Source organism: Meles meles, chromosome 9 (genome assembly GCF_922984935.1).
Source record: "Meles meles chromosome 9, mMelMel3.1 paternal haplotype, whole genome shotgun sequence".
NCBI classification, from domain to species: Eukaryota; Metazoa; Chordata; class Mammalia; order Carnivora; family Mustelidae; genus Meles; species Meles meles.
In genome coordinates, this window is record NC_060074.1 from 17,354,665 (window position 1) to 17,376,852 (window position 22,188).

Sequence of the window (22,188 nt, forward strand, 5' to 3'; positions counted from 1 at the left end):
CGTGTAGGTGTGTGGGCTACAGGGTTCAAAGCTGAGACGTCTAGAAGGATGAGCATTCCTCCAGGTGCCATGCCCTCCCTGCCCCCACATTTCCACTGTCGGAGTCCTGGAAGAAATACACAAAGTTGACATCACCCACGGAACATGAAAGAAATGTGTGAACGTGCTGCGGAAATCCAAACAAACACAGTTATGTTTGCTAGTCAGATTCATAGAGAAAGAAGGGGGACTGTAAACACAGATACACAAGATAACCCTTCTGAGGACCGGGGAAGCCTGACGGCGCATCGCCCTGGCCAGCGTCAGCTGCCGAATTCTCCGGACAGAGGCGAACCCCCAGCTCGGGTCTAGACGGGGGGCATGTGGCTGGAGTGGGAGGTTCCTATCCGCCCTGAATGAAGTGGTTTATAAAAGAGTCAAAATAATACCAGACTGTCCACGTGTAAAAGAGCAAACCGAAACAGCTCGCAAACTCAAAGGATCTCAGATTGCCCAATCCTAAGCAGAACAGAGAAAGGAATTTTAAAATGACTTTAAAAGTAACATTGGATGCTGAATCACTGGAAAACCTGGGTTTTTTGGTTTGTTCGTTTTCTGATACTCTTTCGACCAAAGTTCAAGATCAAGTTTTCTTTCCTGGGGTCATTCACAGACAGAGAAACCTTAGCAAGTGCCCTCTAGTCCTACTTCTTGAACTGAATTCACCTTTCAAGGTCAGGCAAAGTTCCATGGGATAAATCCACCACATTTTGAATAGCTTTATGCAAGCAGTTTCTCCTTTCGCTTGCAGAGTTACTGTAACATTGACGGTGGGAAAACACGGAAGGGGCATTTTTCACACCAGAGTCCTTTGGTATGAAATCATTCCCTGCAGCCGAAATCCCCCAGCTTGCGTGGACAGCCTTAGCATCGAGTGAACTGGAGTGTTGACTGAGCTATTTTTTTTAACCTTTCATTCTTTTACTGCATGGCAGAAAAGGATCTTGAATGAACTAGATGTCTACAAGATTCCTCTTTCGTCCCAAGATGGTCCCCTCTTCTGAGGCCTCCTCTCCAGTCACTCTTCAGCCTCCTGCTTTCTGACACTTTACCCTCACAGTCCAGACTCTGAGTGGCACAGCTAGAGATGAAGGTACCCCTGCACTGGACAAGTTTGATTGTTCTGCATAGAAAGGATAAAACTGGGTTTTTTTCCTCGTTTAAAATAAGGCAGAGGATATACCCATGTATAGCCATGTGTCAGAGGGAGATACACATTCTTTCTGGTGATTTTTGTTTGTTTGTTTCGCCTTAAAGATATCATATTGAAAAATTCTGACCACCCAAATGCAGGACTGTAACCCTGAACCTTGGAAACAGGCTCCGGGGTCTCTCTCGGGCTCACTAGGTGTCCAGTGTGGAAGACTTTGTCCCCTAGGGATGGGAGGAACCAAAGAAAGATTCCACCAAAAATTCCCCACTCCCAGGGAGGTGGGGATTCCCCCGGCCTTGAAAGGGAATGACAAGAGAGCAAACCCGAAGAGGGAGCATCAGGATGCCTCTTCTAGCTCCGAAAGCAGGTCCTGGAGAGAGAGTTAATTTCCTCTGGCTCAGTGATCCACATGGAGGAGGCCGCACGATAGCAGTGAACACTAACCTTTTCAAGATTCCTCGCAGCCCTTCCGAAGGCCTGCCAGCTGGCTTGGCTTGGCCAAAGCGCCTCATCCCGGACCACTGAGGAGGCCCTCCAGAGTGTGAGGCTTGACAGTAAACAAAGACGGGGGCTCGGCAGTAAACACGCTGGGGAAAGGCGGTCCCGCTCAGCCCTGCGGACCTGGTTGCCCACGGGGCCGCCCTGCCCTTGACAGAGCACAGAGCCTCCGAGGGGCAGATGTGGCACTTAGGGAGCCCTTAGAACCCTGAAAAGGTTAGCTCTTGCCCCAGCAGGCACGGGGTCCCCCGGCCAGGGCAGAGCGCTGATCGGAAGGATGGAGGGCACGGATGGGCGGGTCGGGATGTCGGGATTTCCGTCTGATGGGGAAGGAAGTTGCGGTCCCCGTTCGCCCACTTCTTTGCACGGCCCCTTTTCCGAGTCCGACCCTTGCGCCTCCCAGAGAGCTGCTGCCCATACGGAGCCCTGCGGAGGGGCCTGCCGCGGGAGCGGAGGATGAAGACATCGCTGCAGGCGAAGATCCGTGTATTGACATCACACCGTTCTGTTGCAGTGGGATCCCCAGAGGACGCTTCCTGCCAGTAAACACCTGGTTTATCGAGTATTTCTGTATTTTTCCTTCATGCTTCGAGTGCCTGTTATCCTCCTCATAAACCCTGCTACCTTTTTTTTTTTTTTAATTTTAAAATCAGAACGCAGTGAAATCGATTGTGACAGTCCAGCCTTCCAATGGTCCCGTGGATTGGTATCGCTTCTGGCCCCGGGCTGCTCCGTGGGCCAGTGGCCTGGGCTGCAGTGTCCCGGACCCGCCAGAGGCCCTTCCTGGCTGGAAACCCATGAGGCCCCTTTTAATGGGACTCCACCTAGAGGCATTCCCAGATCTGGTGGCTCTAATCCTCTTAGAGCTCCCACTGCCATCCAGGCCTGCACCGGGGCCGCGAATGTGTGCCGCATTTAATAAGAAGGCCTCCTGGAGTCCCAGGGAAATAACCCCAAGAGCTTCGGAGAGAAACAAGGCCCTCCTCACCACAAAGGGACCAGAAGCCTTCCAAATGTCAATACACTGGCGCATTTTTCCAAACTTGCTGCTAGAGCGGCCTTTAACATCCCCAACGCCCTGCTGTGATCCACCAGCTACAAAAGTCGATTGTTAATTGTCTGGCCACTACAGAGCAGCTCGTTTTAATATAGTCATGACATGAATGAGACCCGAGCTCCCCTTTGCCCCTCCCCTGAGGCACCTTGGATCTTGGAGGGAGAAGGGGGCACTTCGTTGGCTCCGGTACAATAGGAGCTAGTGTTGAGGTCAGCAATAAATAAGGGGTGACATTGTTTTCCTTGCTGGCAATCAGCAAGCCTTCCTTAAGGATTGAAATAACTTACATTTCTGGAGCAAGCAGCTGAGTAATTGAGAAAGAAGACTCTGTTCCTCTTTCCAAGACACTCTCTCTCTCCCTTTCTCTCTCTCTGTGTCTCACACACACACTTCTTTCTGAGCCCCCCTACTCCCCAACGCCTCAACTGGTGCTCTCGCTCTGTTACGTAGAACACGCCAGCTCTCCTCCCCCAATTTCTCTCCTCGAGAGAGTCTGGCTGAAAGGCTTGAGACGTGGATGTGAAGAGTATGTGTCTTCGAGGGCCACTCCAGTAGAAACAAAAGCCGTATGAGGAGGGGGATCGGGGCTCAAACATTGAACTAACCCATGTGACCGAGGCAGGGAAGGAGGGCCTCTTCTCCTCTTCCCTTAATGCTCCAGTTCTCTTTTACATACAGGCTCCGAAGACTGTTCCAAAAACTTCACAAGCCCCAACGGAACCATCGAATCCCCCGGGTTTCCCGAGAAGTACCCGCACAACCTGGACTGCACCTTTACCATCCTGGCCAAACCCAAGATGGAGATCATCCTGCAGTTCCTGACCTTTGACCTGGAGCACGACCCGTTGCAGGTGGGAGAGGGAGACTGCAAATACGACTGGCTGGACATCTGGGACGGCATTCCGCATGGTGAGTGATGTCGCCGTCACGAGACGTTTCTCTGGAGCTTCGCCTTTGCCTGTGAATGGCTTTGGTGACAATAAAAAGAGAGAACAAAGGCTTCAAAGCTCCTTAGGGTTTGTGTATGACCCATGATGACTTTCTTTCTTGTTTTGCACCAAGGATGATTTCAGAGAAATTGCAGAAAGGCAGTTTCCTTTCTTGGAAATATTTCTTTGTAGAAGGATAGGCGGAGACTGAGTGGACGCCTGGATAAGGATGAGAAAGCCTACCCGTAATGTCCTCTTCCGCCCCAGGGTGTCAGGATTTCCGTAGCAAGTGACTCTGTGACCACCCTCTCTGCCCAAGTAGGACGCTAGAGCCACACGGATTAGATCTGGATCCTGGCTCTGCTCTGAGGCAGCTCTGTAAGCCCAGGCAGCTCACTTAAGCCCTGCGTCCTACCCGTATAAATAAGCTGCTTTCATCATCATCATTATTATTACTATGATTTTACTACTATTAATTAAAACAGATGTCAAAAAGTTGTATCACCCAAGGCCGGAAGGAACCGGTACTTCTCAGCTGGCGTCCAATGTCGGTCTGCATAGTCCGTCTCGGTGAGAAAGCCACTCGTTCATTTCTGTAGTGAGCCTCAGTGTTTTGCACTGGGAGGGAGGCTTGATGACTGAGCAGTTTCATTTCCTGAGAAGAGCATAAGACTGAGTCAGAAAACTTGGGTTCTGAGTCTCAGCTCTTATTTCCAAAGTCACGTGACCTCCCGAACCTCAGTTTGTTCTTCTGTAAGTCGAGCGTTATAATGATAGCTTTCCGGCCTGTCCCCAGAACAGAGCAAGAGAAGAGAATGAGACACAGTTGCCCCTTGAACAGGGAAAACAAAGTACGGTTGAGCCTTGAACAACACAGGGATTCAGAGGGCCAGTCACCCATATAGCCAAAACTCCACACATGCCTTCTGACGCCCCAAAACTTGACTGCTAATAATTTACTATTGACTGAAGTCCTGACCAATAACATAAATAGTCCATTAACACATATTCCATATGTTATATGTATTATATATTGTATTCTTACAATAAAAGAACCTAAAGAGAAGAAAATGGTATTAAGAAAGTCATAAGGAAGAGAAAATACATTTACAGTACTGTATTTGTCAAAAAAGAAAAATCCATGTATAAGTAGGTCCATGCACTTCAAACCCATGTTGTTTAAAGGTCAACTGTATTTTTTAGCATACAGGAAAAATATAAGACAGTGTCCTTAGAGCCTATCTTTGGTTATTCTTCTCTCCCCAAAGGGTGCTCTGTGGAGTAACTTCGATTGTGGCAAGTGTGAATGCATTGAAAATGGAGTTTGACATTTCCATTTCTACTGACCTGTTTTTGTCCTGCCTGTTTAGTTGGCCCTCTGATTGGCAAGTACTGTGGGACCAAAACACCCTCGGAACTCCGCTCGTCGACAGGGATCCTCTCCCTGACTTTTCACACGGACATGGCGGTGGCCAAGGATGGCTTCTCTGCACGCTATTACCTGATCCACCAAGACCCACCAGAGAGTGAGTTGGCCAGTTGAGAACTTCTGTCCTCTCCTTCCATCAGGGCTGTGAGGTGTACAGTGAAGAGAGGGAAATTCTCCAGAATTTGTAGCAGCATCTGAATTCAGGGAATGGGACCTATATCCTCTTGCTAGACAGAGATTAGTAAGAGTCGAACAAATGTCGGCTGGGTACTCATTTCTTTAGAAAGTAGGTATGTGGGGCACCTGGGTGGCTCAGTGGGTTAAGCCGCTGCCTTCGGCTCAGATCATGGTCTCAGGGTCCTGGGATCGAGCCCCACATCAGGCTCTCTGCTCAGCGGGGAACCTGCTTCCTCCTCTCTCTCTGCTTGCCTCTCTGACTACTTCTTATCTCTATCAAATAAATAAAAAAAATCTTTAAAAAAAAAAGAAAGCAAGCAAGTAGGTATGTGTACCAAGAATGACTTATTCCCAGGGTAAGTCACGGGACCATGTCCCACTTCAGTTTTCTCATCTGTAAATGAAAGGGAGGTGAGCTAGGAAATCTACATAGGGTCCCCTCCCCTGGCTAAGATTTTTTGAGTCTTTTCTCCCTCTCTCAGCCTCAGTGGCCATGGTCAGAAAACTGAGCAATTTGTAAACCTCCTTCATCTATGTATTTTACATTGAACATCACTGGCCCTGGGTAGAGTTTGTCTCACTAGACTGATGCACGCTTGGACTTTCGCTTCATGCTTCAGTGTACACACTTTCCAAGCTTCTACCGTGTGCCAGGTACCTTGCAAAGCCTCGAGTGTAGCTCCGACCCCAGCTGTCCTGGAAATGCCCATCTAGACCTTGAGTCTCCTGCCTCCATCCACATCTACTCTGAAGACCATCTTCAGATCAGCTCCTCTAGGACACGGGCTTCACGTGCTGCCCAAGTGATAACCCTGAGTCCTAAAGACATGCTTTAAGGATTGGAGCCGGGCAAATCCTGTTCCAGTTGTAGACAGCTACCATGTGCATACCCCCAGGCATGGCAGCCCGGCCAACTGGAAAGGCGATGGGTTTTGTTCTGGGTTTTGCTTTTGTTGTTCTTCAACGAGCTCATGAAGATTGAGGGACAGGAAAACAGTATGGCACCAAGAGCTGCCCATGGCCAGCACCGTCACAGAGTGACTCCGGAATGGGTTTGATACCTGAAAAAATTGCTGGGCTTTATCGGACACCTGCACACGCAGATACTGAGCAGTGTCTGCGGTGTCCAGGGGAAGGACGGCCATTGCACTAATGGGCAGAGCCAGAGTCGTGACTTCCAGGTCCATCTGCCCGGGTAGAGGGCACAGGGGAAGAGAGTGGCATGGCTGTGCTCCCGGAGAGACGTCCCAAAGTTGGGTATTCACTGCTTTGTAATGCCGGTCTTCTATGCCAGAATGCGAGACTTTTGAGTGAAAGAGAGAAGCAGAAGGGCCTCCTGGGTGTTTGTGAAGAAAGCAGCTTCCCACGATGCATCAGCCCACCCAGATTGCCACGAGTCTATCACGCGTTTACCTGTATTTCAGTTACGGTGCATCTGGCGTCTGCGAGCGTCTGTAGCCTGAAGCACCAACCGTTCTTATACTTGAGACTGTATTTTTAATTTGTATGATGATTCTTATTTACCCACAGCCTGACTTCTTTTAGGCCCAATTTAGTTTCTTCTCAGGCCCAGAGGGGTTGTCAAGCTCCATGACTTGGCAGAGTCGTTTCCAAAATGCGGGTGTGTAATTAAGTGTTTAAGATGAGGGCGTTCCTGCAAGGACTTGTCCCTAGAAGGGAGCAAGATTTGGGGGATCCCAGGAGTTGGAGGTTGAGAGACGTACTCTTGCCCTTGACCCTCTCCCTTGCCCAGACGTCCAGTGCAACGTCCCCCTGGGAATGGAATCCGGCCGGATCGCTAATGAGCAGATCAGTGCCTCCTCTACCTACTCTGACGAGAGGTGGACGCCTCAGCAGAGCCGGCTCCATGGCGATGACAATGGCTGGACCCCCAACTTGGATTCCAGCAAGGAGTACCTCCAGGTACGTACTGAGATACCGCACGGTGTGCCGAGTGTGAGTGGACTGGTGGGAGCGGGAGGAGGCTCGGCTGGAGTGGCCGGAGGAGGAGAAAACACACAGCCCACACTCGAGAGCTCCCTTCGTCCATCCATCCAGACACGCGCATGTACCAGGCACAGAGAGACTCAGCCAGGCGCTGTGCTAACTGCTGGGATCAAAGGATGAGCCACTACCCTTGTGAAGATTACCCAGGCTTTGGGGATGTTGTTTGGCCTGGGCGCTGTTTGCCTCTTCCTAGAGCTATCCAAGGCACATTCTATAAACAGTTCCAGATCTTCCTCATTCTTGGCACAGGGAGGCATCAGAGACTTGGTCGGGGGAGGGCTTTTTCCTGAGGGCAGACTTGTTGAGTCGCTGGCTGAGCATGGCAGCTTCTCATGATCTCTGCTGTGCGGAGGGAGCCCTGCCAGGAAGGTTTTGCACATAACGATCAGAAGAACACACGGGAAAATGTCACCACCGGGAATGCAGCTCCCGGTGCCCAGATGCTTGGCACCGTCTTCTCAAACTATTGTTCGCTTTCCTTCTGAGTGAGCCTTGCAGTGTGTGTTGAATCCTCCCCCACCCCCGAAACCGTAGACCGGTCTGGTTCGCATCCCCCAGGAAGAGCGAGCTGCTAGGTCCATGCTAGAGCAATGACTGCTTTTATGACACACACCAGACAGCCTTGTGACCCACTGACAAGAGGTCCTAGCTCTGATGTGACCTGGTGGCCTCTGCTCTGAGAAGGACGGGGCAGAGCCGACAACAAGACAGGGAGAAGTACCACTTGGAAACTTCCAGGCAGTCCGCAGAGGTTCAAACAGGGCAACACTAAGGCCATTTGTCATTATCTCTTCTCTGCCTCTCCAAAAACACTTCTCATCCTGCAGAGCTTCCAGAACGTTCTCCAACATAATCAATGTTCTATTGATTTTACTCCTTATTTTTGGTCCTCAATTATAAGCTTTTTCTTGTTGCCCTCCAGCTGTTTATAGTACACATATACAGCACGGCCTGCCTCTTTTGAATTCGCTATTATGCTGAGCACATATTAAGTACCAATAAATGCTTCCTGAATCAGATTTTACCAGGGAGTGCTGGCTCAGTTTGGATGACAGGGGCGTTGTCATTAAGAAACACTGTGGCCGGCAAAGGAATGACATCCAGCAATTTCCAAATGGGTTGAGTGTTGTGGGAAGAGACGTGCCTCAAAATGTGGGCCATCTTCTTCACTGAGCGAAAGGTCAGGACTTGGTGCATAAGCCTAATTGCTTGGGCAGACTCCGAATGCCCTTTGACCCTTTGGTGACCCGAGAGACTAACTACACAATGGAATGAGGGACCGAGGGAAAGGGGGGGGAGGTGAGGCAGCCCCGAGCTGAGACGTGGCAACCAGAGTGTCATAAGTGGATTGGTTTGGACTGGACTGCAGTGGGGTGGAGTGGATCAGACTTAACCATTGTTCCTTTAAATAGCATCGGCTTTTACGATGCAGGGAAGGCTGTAGTTCCATAAGAAGAAGTCACAGTTCTAGATGTTCAAGGATCCCTTAAAGGTAAACTGAATATGGTCGGTTCAGATTTGCAAAAAAAAAAAAAAGGGAAAAAAAGAAAAACCATCCCGTTACCATTTCAAAGGGATCCAGTGTAGGGCCAGAGAAGTGGAGTTTGGCCCTCCAGGCTGGAACTGCAGACTGATACCCATCCCTCTGATTCTGGTAGATCACACAGGCACGAGTTGCAAGCTAAGTATGACAGTTTTGTTCCTTTGAAGGAATAGCAAGAGGTTGCCCTCCTGTCGGGAGCCATGGGTCCCTTATCCCTCCTCCCCTCTTCCTCAGGTGGACCTGCGCTTTCTGACCATGCTCACAGCCATTGCTACGCAGGGCGCCATTTCCAGGGAGACGCAGAATGGCTACTATGTCAAATCCTACAAGCTGGAAGTCAGCACAAACGGGGAGGACTGGATGGTCTACAGGCATGGCAAAAACCACAAGGTAACCCCATTTCCTCTCCCTTCCCCCCTACTGAAGGCATGCTGGGGTGTGCAGGAGCCTGGGGACAAGAGGAGCTGCCAGGTGACCCCACAGAGGGGAGGAGGCCTTGGTTGGTGAGGCTCAAGTAATTGACGGAGGCATAGGAGGCGGCGGCCCTGAAAATATTCTTTCTTATCCTAAAGTGATTGGAAAACACTGTTTCTCCAACAGCCTGGCTGCTGTGGTGTGTCGCACCGCAGAGAGAGAGAGTGTGTGTGTGCGTGAGCTCGCACAGTGCTCTCTGACTGCAAATGAAGGAGAAAATGTGTCCCCAGTCCGCGCCTTCCCATACAGGATTCATTGAGCTTTCATGGCCTGAGTCCCTTCCCCATGCTGGGTTAACAATCACAAAACCACATGAACCTGTGGTTCAGGAGTTACCGAGGTCTAGAAATGAAAGGGCACAAATCCTGAGAGGGAATCACAATGTCCCGAAGAAGAAAGAGGACAATAAATAATGAGGAGAAATTCAGTTCGTCGGGGATGGGATCCGAACCGGCAGTCATGCTTGGCAGCAAGGCATTGAGTTCTCCCGGCTGGTGCCTTCTGTGTCTGTGGCTCCCGGAGGTGTGTCCGCGTGGGGGATGTGGGGCTTTTGTTGTGCACATGGATGGATGTGGGGCCCTCGGCTTTCCGAAGACGCGCGGCATCCTGGCGGCGAGCAGGCCTGCAGCCGGCACTGCCAACCCTGGTTATTGGGGCACTCGGCACATTGGGGGGCTCATCGGGAATGGCTGGTGGTCTGGCCTGGGCCAGGGGCAAACTCTGTCACATGCTGGCTCCTAGCTCTGGGAGGACAGTGCCCATCCTTCCCCGAATGGAAGCAGGGACAGGCGAAGGGACCCTCCTCTTTCGTGCGCCTGTTCCGCCAGGCCCCTGGCCTGTTGTATTGGGAATGAGCAAAGTGGGACGCATGTGACCAAACCAAGAGAGGCCAGAGATCCTTTCCAAACACAGCCTCCTCGGCTCCTGCCCCTGTCTCAAGGTGGCTTGCCCTTGCTGGCACGACTGGAAACGTTGGACGGAGAAAATGCAGAACTGTGATGTCGACACCGATTCACTCAGGAAGTGTGAGTTTTTAAAGCAGTGGGGTTTTTATTATTATTATTAAAATCGCCATAGTAACGAGGCACCATTCATCTGAAAATTACGGCTTCTAGGTATTACCAGGTATCTCTCTCTCTCTCTCTCACCCACATGCACACACATGGAATTTCTTAATTTCACAGATAAGAAAGGGAGGTATTTAGCAATTAGAAGACCTCCCCACCTTGACATGGTCAACCAGGTCTGGCTTCTTGTTGAGTTCTTGTGTTTCGGTTACAAATACCACTTGGCAAGGGCAAGGCTGAGTTGGCACCAGCTGCTGGGGGCAAGGGACCAGGTCCTCGTCCCCCTGGCGCTTTCCCATGCCTTCTCTCCCCACCCACCGTTTTCTGTGAGAAACCGGTAGAAGCTGGAAAGAACCTCTGCCAGGCAGGCGAGGGCCAGGGCTGAGGAGGAGCGGGTCCTGGGGGAGAAGGAGGCGGCTCACCTGACTGCCTCCCTGCCCAGGCTCAATGACTAAGCAGCGCTGGCCAGAGGGATACTGTAGCATAAGCTGATTTTAAAAGCACGCAGATGGACTGAGATGCTATTTAAAACACTATTTGTAGGAAATCTGCTTTTGGAATACCTTAGCACTGCACATTTTGACAGAATGCTGTCCTCCCTGGCTGTATCCCTGGCGTTCGTTCTGCGGAGAAGATATTCCCGAGAACTGAATTTAGCTTGCCGGTCTCCTTTGGAATCCTTCTCAACTTTTTCATGTTAGGTAGATCATTCTCTCTCTCTCTCTCTCTCTTCCCCTTCTCACCCTCGGCTAGATTTCTCTCTCCAGGTGCCAAGGGGTAATTTCATTTTTGTTTTGTGGTTGTTTGGCTTTTTAGTGATCGTCCTGCCCACATGAAAAAAAAACACCGGGGCCAAGGAAAAACCCTTTTCTGTCCCGCATTAGGTATTCATTCTCTGGCTACCTAGAAGGAGGCAGGAGAATGGAAAGCCTGCCAGTTAGGCGTTGCCCCCTGCCCTCGCTCCCCTGCCCCACTGCAGGTGTGTGGGCCACGAGGGAGAGCCGGCCCTCCGCCCTGCCCTGCAGCGGTGATCTCTGCGGCTCCTTCATTAGCAGATCGCTCTCCCAGATGTCTGTATCTGATGTGCGGATCCCGCACCGCACCGTTCCTGGAGCGTCAGCGCGGCTCTCTGGTCTGTTCGGGTTGAAATAGTTGAGTGAACCGTGCCAAATAGATTTGTCAAGTCTGCTGCAGTTTGATTTGATGCCATGAAGGGGAGGCAGCCGAGGAGGGGAGCTGGGGGCCGGGGAGGGGAGTGGCTTCTTCTGTGCCGTCTATGCCGGCCGCTACCACTGAGCTTCTCTTTGTAGCCACTGGCTGGTGGGCGCCGTGCCAAGCCTACTGGTGCTAGGTGGTGGGCTTGAAAGCACAATTCTGACAGCAGGACCTGTGAGCAAAGCAGAGTGGAGGTAGACGCGGCAGCGGGCTCCGTTCCACCGTGCAGGGGGCGGGCTTGCAGGGGGAGGGTTTGCAGGCGCAGCGTGTGAGGAGGGGATGGTGATATGTGGGGCCGAGATGCCGGGACTTGATTTCAATTCCCTGGTCACTGTTAACACCAGTGCTTTTACCAAAGACCAGGGAACTGGGGAAATCGGAGAAAAACAAGATTAATGAGTGCTGATGGTGGTGGGGAATGGCTATGCTATTTCCTTGCAATACACAATTTACAATGTGGACCCAGGCTGGGCTGCGGCAAAGCCTGGGCCGAGCTGGGGGGGGGGGGGGGGGGTGGGCGGGTGGTGGTGGCGGCGGGAACGACTTCCTTCTTGTGACCAGAAAGTAAGGAGCTCTTTTCCAGCTTCCCGCCAGCCTGTGAGCAGCCTTGTCTGTCTCTCTCTACCCAGCAGGTCACGGTGAGGTTACCTCTGAAGAAGGCATTTGAGTATCGTGGTGGGGGAGGGGGAGATTGCAAGCATCCTCCTGACAAAACATGGCCCATTTACCCAGACCACATGTACAGCACATCCCCAAACCCTTATCCAATTACACACGCCATAAATATGGAACCTATGATTTTCCTATAGGGTGGGCCCTCCTTATGCATATTTATGTCGTAACCACAAGGCAGAGAGCTTGTCCGCCTGATGGAGCCCATATCCAGCCCATGTGCTCCCCTAGATTATACAAATGGCTTCACATATATTTCTTGAGAAACCACAAGCAGAAAACTACTGCTTTTGATTTCACCAGCTACATTAACAATACCCCAAACATAGACATAGTGTTGTAAATACAGTATTAGAAGGTTCACGTATGTGTCTGTAATTATGGGCACAGTTATGTACACACAAGGCACGGGAAGGGCAGAGAGAAAAACGGGAGTAGCTGGAGGCTGGAGGCCTCGGCCAGGACCCTGCTCACCTCTGAATGGCTGGCTCTCTGTGTGTGCACTGGACGGAACGAGGCCAAGAACAAGGTCAGGACCGGGGACAGAGGCCGTTGCCCTTCTATGTCGAAGCAAGAGGCCTTGTCTTCATTTCTCCCTTATTTGGTGAAAGTAGGCATCTCATTGTTGACATAGTGCTGGTTACCTTGCTATTAGTCACAGTGCTGCTGGCTGTTCTGATGTGCTTGGAAGAAATTTGGGCTCAAAGAGAGAGTCTGCGGGGGTGCTAAATATATCTTGATGGCCAGATTGAGGATGGGAGGGTGAGTACAGGGATCAGGTCCAAGAGTTTTCAGAATTACCCTGTAATGAGTGGCAGAAATGTGCTAAATGAGTGCTTCCCATTCGTGCACTGACAGCTTCCAAGGGATCAGAGAACCTCTAGGTACCAACTCACCGCTTCAGAATGGAATAGAGTTTCAAAGACTGGGATTGTGGGGCACTGGGTGGCTCAGTGGGTTAAAGCCTCTGCCTTTTGCTCAGGTCATGATCCCAGGATCCTGGAATCGAGCCCCGCATCGGGCTCTCCGCTCAGCAGGGAGCCTGCTTCCCCATCTCTCTCTCTCTGCCTGCCTCTCTGCCTACTTGTGACCTCTGTCTGTCAAATAAATAAATAAATAAATAAATAAATAAATTCTTAAAAAAAAAGAGAGAGAGACTGGAGTTGAAGCTCTTAGAGACAGAGTAATTTGCCCCAGGAACATGAGGGACTGTGGAGTCCCCATGAAAGGCTCCCTGTCACAGGGCTTTGATCTCCAGGAAGATGCTCCCCAATCTGATCCAGGCCTTGTTGTCATCTTGACCCAGAGGGAAACCGGCTTCATAAATGTTCAGTGTAGGGGTCTAGAGGTGTGCATTCCCCTGGAGAGTCTCCACTGTTGCGGAGATCTGAAAGCAAACGGTGCTCGGGCAGTGTGGCTTAGCGTGCTCGGCTTATCGGTCTGGAGTCTGGGCGATGTCCTAAAATCCCGAGGACGCAGAGCTGAGAGAATTTGCTTTGTGTTTGATCTAGCCATATCCCTTCAAAACACATCCACACCCAACTTCAAAATATTCTCTGTCCTATATTTATTTTCTAAATTAAAACAAGTCACTTTGAAGGCCATCGGAGATTCTAAGACCCTCCGCGAAATTATCAGAGACTTAGGAGGAGAGAGAGCGGTGTCAGAAAACCAAACCCCCAAGTCAGTCGGCTAACAGAATCATGTGGCATCTATTTTCAGATCTTAGATGATGCATCGTGTGACCCTGGAAATTTCTCCTAATAGCCCCATGCCTCAGTGTTTCCACCCTCCCGAACAGAACGGTACCGTAGCTTGGGTTGGCAGGGTACCTTGGGATCTGTAGATGGAAGGCTCTCTGCAGATATAATTAATGTATTAGACCCACAAAGCTCTTCTCAAGCAGAGCAAGTTATCAATTTAAAAAAGTAACAAGGCCCCATGGGATATTTATCTGCCTCTTTTAAAATCATAGGTCTGGAAGGGACCTGATAAGTCCTCCAGACCTCTCCCCGCATCTGATGGCCCTGCATTCGAGCTGCCTCAGATAAACATTACCCTTCTCGGCTTCATTCTTCTGTTAGGGATACAATTATTCCTCCAATTAATAACTTGGAATTTTCTAAAAGATATATTTTTATTTTTATTTTTATTTTTTTACCTCCTGGTGGATGACTGGCTTCCCCTTATCCTTTTCATTGCAGTTTTGTTAAGCGTATGTAGGATTTTGACAGGGACTCAAGCCATCAGCTGGGAATGGGCATCAGACTTCAGAAGTCACGCATCTGATCGCATTGTCAAACCAGGGTTCTGTGTACTCCAAAAAGGGCCGATGTCCTTTTGAAATTCATATCCCCCCATCTTTCTGCCCCTTCAGTTATAACAGAAGAATCCAGGGCCCTAGGTAATTAAGTTTGTCCCTTATCCATTTGCCATGGGATGAGCTCAGACCTTTAGCCTCTCCACTTAGGAGGCCCAAGGGAAAATGTCATTATACATAAGCTTGGAACCTTTTCTCTATCAGGCTCCCGTGGCTGGCTTCACCCAACTCCCATGGGTGCTGAATTGTCTCTGGAAGCTGAGGCCAGCCTCCATGGCGCTTGTAGCCTTGATGCCAAATTCCCAGGGCTTTCTGTCTCACAGCTGTGTGCGGTGGACAGTAGGGCAGAGCAAGTGAGCAGAGGGTGTCGAAGGGCATAGTGAACCTGCTTGGGCTGGAAACACCCTCTATGCCTCCCTCCAGCGTCCCTCGAGGAGCCCTGGTGTGAACACCTCATCTGGTGGAAATACCGCCGTTTCCCTGCTCTGTGATTGGCTGAAATTGCACGGGAAGAGGAATGCGGATGGCAGATGGGCTCAGGAACCTTACTCCCTGTCCCCTTCCCCGTGCCCTTCTGCCCACTTCCAAGTTCAAAGTGCTTTCTCAGAAAGATGTGACGATGTCACAAGAGGTGTTCAGTATGGAGAACCCTGCCGACCCGGTGAGGACATCCCCCTCCCCCCCTTAGAGAAGGACACTGGCCACTCCCTTCCATGGCTCTGACGGTCCATCTCTCCTCCAGCCCCGAATCCCCGAGCTTCCCTCTCCTCCCCTCCTCTGCTCTCCTCCCTGGTGCTTTCCTGTCTCCAGTCCCGAAACCCTAATCCTGTTAGTATGCTGTGTTCCAGGGCTTTACGTCTCGATGGGGGTAACATAATCCTGCAGTAAATCTAACGGGACCCACAAGGCACACACAGATGGGATGCGCACATCCCACCCACCTCCACCCCCACCCCCAGGAAGAAACTAGCCCCCCCCCACCCCCCATGACACGCTCCTACTCCTCAGTCTCCTCCTCCCTCATCAGCAGAACCGGCTGATGACAAAAACAGCCCTCAGTAAAGGAACAGGAGACAGGAGGGCATCGTGGTCATAAACGAGCATTTTGGTGGTTAAGGGAACTTTCCCTGCCCTCCCCCTATCCTCACCCTCCCTTAAACGCTCCCCCGCTCCTCTGTCTCATACATGTGTCTGTATATACATATATATGAGACACATCCCTTCTGACTCTGTTTCTGGCTAAGTTCCCACATTCACTAGTATGAAAGCAGCTTCAAAAAAATTTTTTTATAGTCTTTAAGGAGGAGTTTTAAGGGAGAAATATCAGGGCCATGATTTACAAAAAAGAAACCAAAAAGGGGCGCCTGGGGGCTCAGTGGGTTAAAGCCTCTGCCTATGGCTCAGGTCATGATCCCAGGGTCCTGGGATCGAGCCCCACATCGGGCTCTCTGCTCCGCAGGGAGCCTGCTTCCTCCTCTCTCTCTGCCTGCCTCTCTGCCTAGCTGTGATTTCTCTCTGTCAAATAAATAAAATATTAAAAAAAAAAAGAAACCAAAAATATCCATTACGTTCCCATCATTTTCCCCGTGTGCAACAACACCCCTACCCTGCCCCACACCCCTTGCCTGTTTGGTGCAACAGATTAATTAAGCAGGATGGCATCCATTGATTAGCAATTTATTTTTATGGGTGGACCCAGTGGCTGGTTTCAGAGAAGATGCAAGGAAGGGGGTGGGGGAGAGGACAGGCATTTGGTTCTGCAGTTAGGATGAGTCAGTTCAATTGTTTGTGAGAGACATTTTTAAAACACGCCACTGGTTTCCCCAGTTTCTGCCCTCCGTTCCTGCCACCTCTCTTTCCCGCCTGCTTTATTCTCCTCCTCCTCAAGCGTCTGTGCCAAGTAGATTGAAAAGGAGAACTTTGGATGCGATGAAACATTTATTAGTGGAGAGAAATATTTATTTAAAAAAAAAAAAAAAAGGAAGAAGACTGTCTCCTGCACAATTTCTACCTCAGGGCTCCGGCACTATATCATCTTTGAAAAATTTCCTGCTTTCTTTGCAGTCCCTGGAGCTGGCCACGTTCAGATATTGACAGCCAAGTAGGAATAAGCCGTAGGTCACACCATAGGTAATGAAGAGACTGGCGTGTGCGGATGCGCACTGAAGCCCTCCTCAGATGGGAGGCAGTGCGCGGAATGAGCGCCTGCATTTGTCGGGTGAAGGACCTGCCTGCTGACGGAAGGTTCCAGCAGCTCCCACCATGAGCCCACCCTGGAGCTCCACATCCAGGAGCTCAAAGACTGTGATGGCCGTGAGCGTCCACACTATCTTGGGCACCTGGACGCTGACGGCGGAGATTACTGGGGTACAGGAGAGGGACTTGGGCCTGGCAGCGAGCCCCCCCTTGCCCAGAGGCCTCTGAGGAAGGCAGGCCAACCCTCAGTGCATATTCTTATAAGAAGAGTTAAGGGCAGGGCGGCAGGCACAGGTAGGTCGCTGTGACAAGAAATGGGTGGGAAAATAGAGAAAAGATGACCTCAGAGCCATCAGGGATGTTTCTGGGCTAGATGTTTCCTATTAGATCACATGTATGACCTTCTTTGATTCTACATAGTATTAGAGCCTGTGGCTGAGAAGCTCATAGGCATGGTCAAAACATGTTTTGTTTTGTTTTCTTTTCCTGAGTGGGGTGTGTAGATAGTCACCACACTGGGATGTTGGATAGCCGCCAAGTTAATTGGCAGATGTCCCCTCCCCGTCCCCCAGAGGTGCAAATCAGAAAATCTTTGAAGTGCTTCTGGTTTCAGATTCTGTCTTTCTGAGAATAAACCAAAGGTCTCAAGAATCAATTGGAAAGTGTTGGATTATGTTCAGAATTCAGCAAGGCACCAAATGGATTATCCAAACCACTTAGTGCCCTGAACTGCTTCTTAAACTTGGTTTGCAGAGATGCATTTGAAGAAATCTACGTGTTCAACATAAACACAGACACACACACACACACAATTTAATAATTACATCCATCAGCGCTCTCCTTACCTCTTAAGAAAGCTAGAGACACCTTGAACACACTTCTGGTTTTCTTTTGGGTGATAAAGCAACCATATTAGCATTTTGCTTTTAAAAATTAGCAAACATGCCTACCATCTGTGACATCTGGCTTTTAAAGCAGGTGCTATGATGTGATCGTCACGTTTGGTATGTGCTCATCAGGGTGTCCATACGCTGACGACCCACTGAGTTTTCTTAGCATCACGGACACCTTCCTGTCAAGTCATGGCCTGAAAATTTGGGGCCTTGAAGTGGGACATGGGAGTCAGTGGCTTTCAGACCTTAAACCCTCCCCATCGAACAGAGACCCATGTGTTACATGTGATGTAGCTTCAACTCTGACATCAGTCCTGGGGGCTGTGCAGGCATTGAAGCCAGCAGGGAGGGCTGGTAGACCTTAGCGTCTATCGGCAAACCTCCTATCGACTTCATTTTCCTGAAGGAGAAACCAAGGTATCTAAGGATTATTGATTGGCCTATAGTGATTCAGGGAGTCGGCAGGGAATAGGGAATAAAACCAATTTCCTGGCATCATTTCCCATGCACACAACCCCTTACCTTGCAATGCCTAGACCAGAAGCCAAGAATCCATCTCTGAGAATTTGATCAGAAAACATATGAAGGGTGATTCTGAAACCACAGAAGCATTGAGAAAGTCATAAAGATGTATAATATATGATAGCATTTCCCAGCTATAAATAGGAGGATGCGGGGAGAAAAATAGAGACCTTGTAAATCCATTGGGTCAGGAGAAATAGAAACTGCTTAATATTTCATTAAAAATGGATTTTCAAAAATTGCACTTTGGTATCTTTGGGTGAAAGTCAGTATGTAAGGACTAAGGTGTTGTTATTCATTACTTTTCGTTATTAATAATTAGGACTGTTATTGAGCGAAAACATCAACAAGGGGTACTCTCCCTCTGAGTGGGGCACTCACCGTGTGTCCCGGGCACTTTTTGAAGCGTATTAAAACCCACAGCCCTCGTCCACCAAAGCACTTAGGTGTTAAGGGACACTGAACAACTAAAATACCCTTCACGAAATGGGTACTGCTGGGACAGTTCTACTTGGAAACCCTTGTGCAGAAAGCCTTAGGATCTGGGGGCCAGAAAGAAGCTGGCAAATCAACTCATTTCATAGAGGAGGAGACTGGGAACCAGGGAAGGTAGAGACATTTGCCCACGCTGATGAGCTCAGCAGCAGCAGCCTGTCTCCCCTGGCACCCGGTTAGTGGTGTGGGGGGGGGGGGGTTTCCCCCGACTCTGCGACACTCAGAGAAGTGTATGAAGAGTTTAGTTAAATAAGCTGGTACTCCTTCCGCAAAGGGTCCGGAGAGCAGGGGCAGATCTGAGTGCAAAGTTAAGGGCACACAAGAAACCAAGAAAGAAGCGGGCTCAGAAATCCAAAGGGCGATTTGAGGCCACATTGAACGAGCATTCATGTGGTCTCGGGTGGGAGCAGGAACGGAGTGAGCGAAACGGGAGGCAGAATGACATGCATGGGAGCAGCCGGGTAGGTGGTCTAAGCCGAGGGGCCGTGTACCCGCCTCCCTTTCTGATGGGTGTCACTATACACAGAGGTCCCGGCGGCTCACCCAAAGCCTGTGACGACGTGCGTGCCTCTGCGGGAAGACCAGCGCCCGTGCCGGGCAGGTACACATGCACGTGGGTGCACGCCCCTGCCCAGGTGCGGCCGCACTCCCAGCCGTGCCAGCCTCCCAGAGGCCATGCAAAGACACAGTCGTTTCCTTACTGGGGTGAGGGAGGGGGGGCAGGGGAAGGAAAGCTTTCTTAGCGGTGTCTGCCAAGCCCGAGAAATGAAAGGGTCAGGCAAGATAAAATCGGATATTAAAAACACATAAGACGTGCTGTGTCTCTAACGGTGCCAGCGTGGTGTGTACGCTGTGGGTTAGCAGCTGTGTTAAAGTTCAGATCCACTCAATGCTCCGGTTATGTAGCCACATATCCAGCTCCCCTCCCCAGATGAACTCCTTCGCATCTCCTGATGGAGGCCACACACAGTCACCCTCACCGTCCTCGGGGAGCAGCCTGGCGGTGGCCCCCTACGGCTCACAGCACCCTCCCCAAATAACCAAAGTGCTGCATTTGCTTCTTGCTTGCCAAAACAAAACAAAAAACAAAAGCCTCTGCCTCATGCTGAATTTTCAGAGAGCTGATTAATCTCTTTCCCTGGGATTCGGGCCTTCATTCCTTTCCTCAGAGCTGCGAAGCTCTTTATAAGCTCCTGGGAAGCCATGGAGTGGGCACGGCCAGACCGAGGTCTCCCTGGACCCTGTATCCTCCCTTGGCCGTCCTCCTCCAAGATTAAGATCACAGAGTCTTGGGCCCCTCTCTCCCCCTCTCTCCAACAGCCTTCCCCCAGGTGTCTGACTCTAACTCTCTTTCCTCCTGTTTGCCTGGTCTTTCTTCCCTTGTTTTGTCTTCTGGACCCTCTTTGTCCCCAGTCACTGTAAAGGAAGGAGCCGGATCAGACCTGGGAGCAATGGGTGGCTGGGCAGTTCTGGGTCTTGTTCCCTGCAGTTAGCAAGGCAGCAAAGGAAGAAACTCGGCCTTCGGGTGGGATGGGAGGCTCCCTAGTGAGGGCAGGGAGCAGCGAGCGGGGGCAGGCACCAGGAACAAGGGGTATAACCTGAATCTGGTGGGCCAGAGAAAACCTGCTTCCTCCTCCCCTTCGCTCCGTCTGCCTGAAGCAAGCCACTTCCCCTGATCTGGTTGCAAAAGGTGTGTGTCTCTTACCCTTCACCCCCACCATCAGTCGTGTGCTATTTAAGGGCTCTAACTTTTGACCTCAGCAAGTGAGAAGTATGGAGGGTTCAAGGTTGCCAAATGGCAGAGTTCCTAGTTACAGTTCATGGGAAAGAAAGGCCCATGTTGTTAATTAGCTCTAAGCTTCCGTGCAGCTCGTTGCTGTAATTCAGAGCTTTCAAAGTCAGGATTACAAACATACAACCCTGAAGAGTAACCCCACCTCCATTCAACCCAGGCTCAGAGACTTTAGGACTCCAAGGCTCCTAGCCACCAGTCTAAATGCTGCAAATTTGTTCCAGGAGTTGAGAGCCAACGTAGGAAACCATAATCCTACAGCCTAAAAACATGGCAAGGGCTTTGGATCCAAACAGAAATCTCTGAACTTCCATTTTCTCATCAGTAAAGCAGAAATAATAATACTTACTTACCACGGCATTATGGTTGTAATTGTGTTTATATGGTGTCTATCTCAGGGGTACTGGAACAGACCAGTCTCACCGTCCTCTGGTCCCCGCCCTGTTCCAGGTATCCTAGTGTCTAGTCCGAGTGGACTTGCAGTCTCTTGGTTGTTAGAGCTGTGACAGTATGATTTAGAAGTGCTGCTTGGTTAGTGGGTCTTTCCCTCTGCCCTCAGCCAAGAAAACCAAGAAAAACTCACATATACTTGCTCTGGCTACTTTTTTTTTTTTTTTTAAATGGAGAGCACAGAAAAGCATAAGGCCCATATGGCAGTTATTGATTTGGGCCATCTGGTAAACTAGGACTTGCTCCTACCATGTTGGCTTAGAAGCTACTCCGAAAAGCCTTTTCTCCCCTAAGAGAGGCACTGGTCAGACGGGGACAGGGATGGATTTCATTACAGGGTGGGACCACAATGAGAGGAAGCCAGGGCAGGATTCTGAGACACTGTCCGCAACCCTGACCCTCCAACAAAGACCAGAGGGAACCAAGAAAGTGTTGATTGACATAGAGCCCCGAGGAGTAGATGGTGCCCTCCGCCATGCTCTCCCCCGTTCGTGGAGCAGGGAGGCCTCTAAGTAACTAAGAAAACAACTGTGAAGCCCTTTAAAAATACCCTGCAAATATGCCTCTATGCCTGCACCACAAGGGAGGGGCAGAATCAAGTTCAAGCTAGTGAGGTCCACTGGCCCTAGAAGAGGACCATTCTCCTCTGTCTTTTAAGGTGCCGCCTTCTGCTTGCTCTCAGCCCAGAGGCAAAGTTTTTCTTTCCTCTAAAAGTTTTTATGAAGACCAGTTATTGTTTTCAAGTAGAACAATGTGAGAAAACCCCAAACAACAAACACACTGATGAATATAAGCTTGAGGGAAATAAGGCTCAACAGAACTTTTGCAGCCCCTTCAAAGGCCGGGTGAGCGGCCACACGACAAATGGATTTTGACAGTGGTTTCCCATCTGACCCTGCAGGTATTCCAAGCCAACAACGATGCATCCGAGGTGGTTCTTAACAAGCTGCACACGCCCCTCCTGACCAGGTTCGTCAGGATCCGGCCCCAGACCTGGCACTCAGGCATCGCCCTGCGGCTAGAGCTCTTTGGCTGCCGGGTCACAGGTGAGGGGGGCCCCCGTGAGGCTGTGGAGCTGGTTGTGTCCTGGGCTCGGCTCCCTCTTTTAGCCCAGTAGCGTGATTGCACTCTGAGAGCTTTCCAGAAGGCTCGTTTTCACCTGGGGCTCTGTTCGGCAGCATCTAACGTACCCTGACTCCAGACCTTGTCCTGCCAGATACCACGTATCTGTGCATCCGCCACTCGTGCTTCGGCTGCACG

The 22,188-nt window shown here is 50.5% G+C and overlaps 1 protein-coding gene across 6 annotated transcripts in view; it reads left to right on the forward strand.

Moving 5' to 3' along the window:
• The window catches only part of NRP2 (neuropilin 2), a 114,576-nt gene that overhangs the window by 36,887 nt on the left and 55,501 nt on the right, over window positions 1–22,188 (forward strand). For all 6 annotated transcript variants that reach the window (XM_046018733.1, XM_046018734.1, XM_046018735.1 and 3 more), the window contains exons 4-8: window positions 3,426–3,656; window positions 5,047–5,202; window positions 7,036–7,205; window positions 9,067–9,222; window positions 21,830–21,974. In XM_046018733.1, coding sequence (XP_045874689.1) covers window positions 3,426–3,656; window positions 5,047–5,202; window positions 7,036–7,205; window positions 9,067–9,222; window positions 21,830–21,974 — 858 coding nt within the window. The remainder of the gene's footprint in view (window positions 1–3,425; window positions 3,657–5,046; window positions 5,203–7,035; window positions 7,206–9,066; window positions 9,223–21,829; window positions 21,975–22,188) is intronic.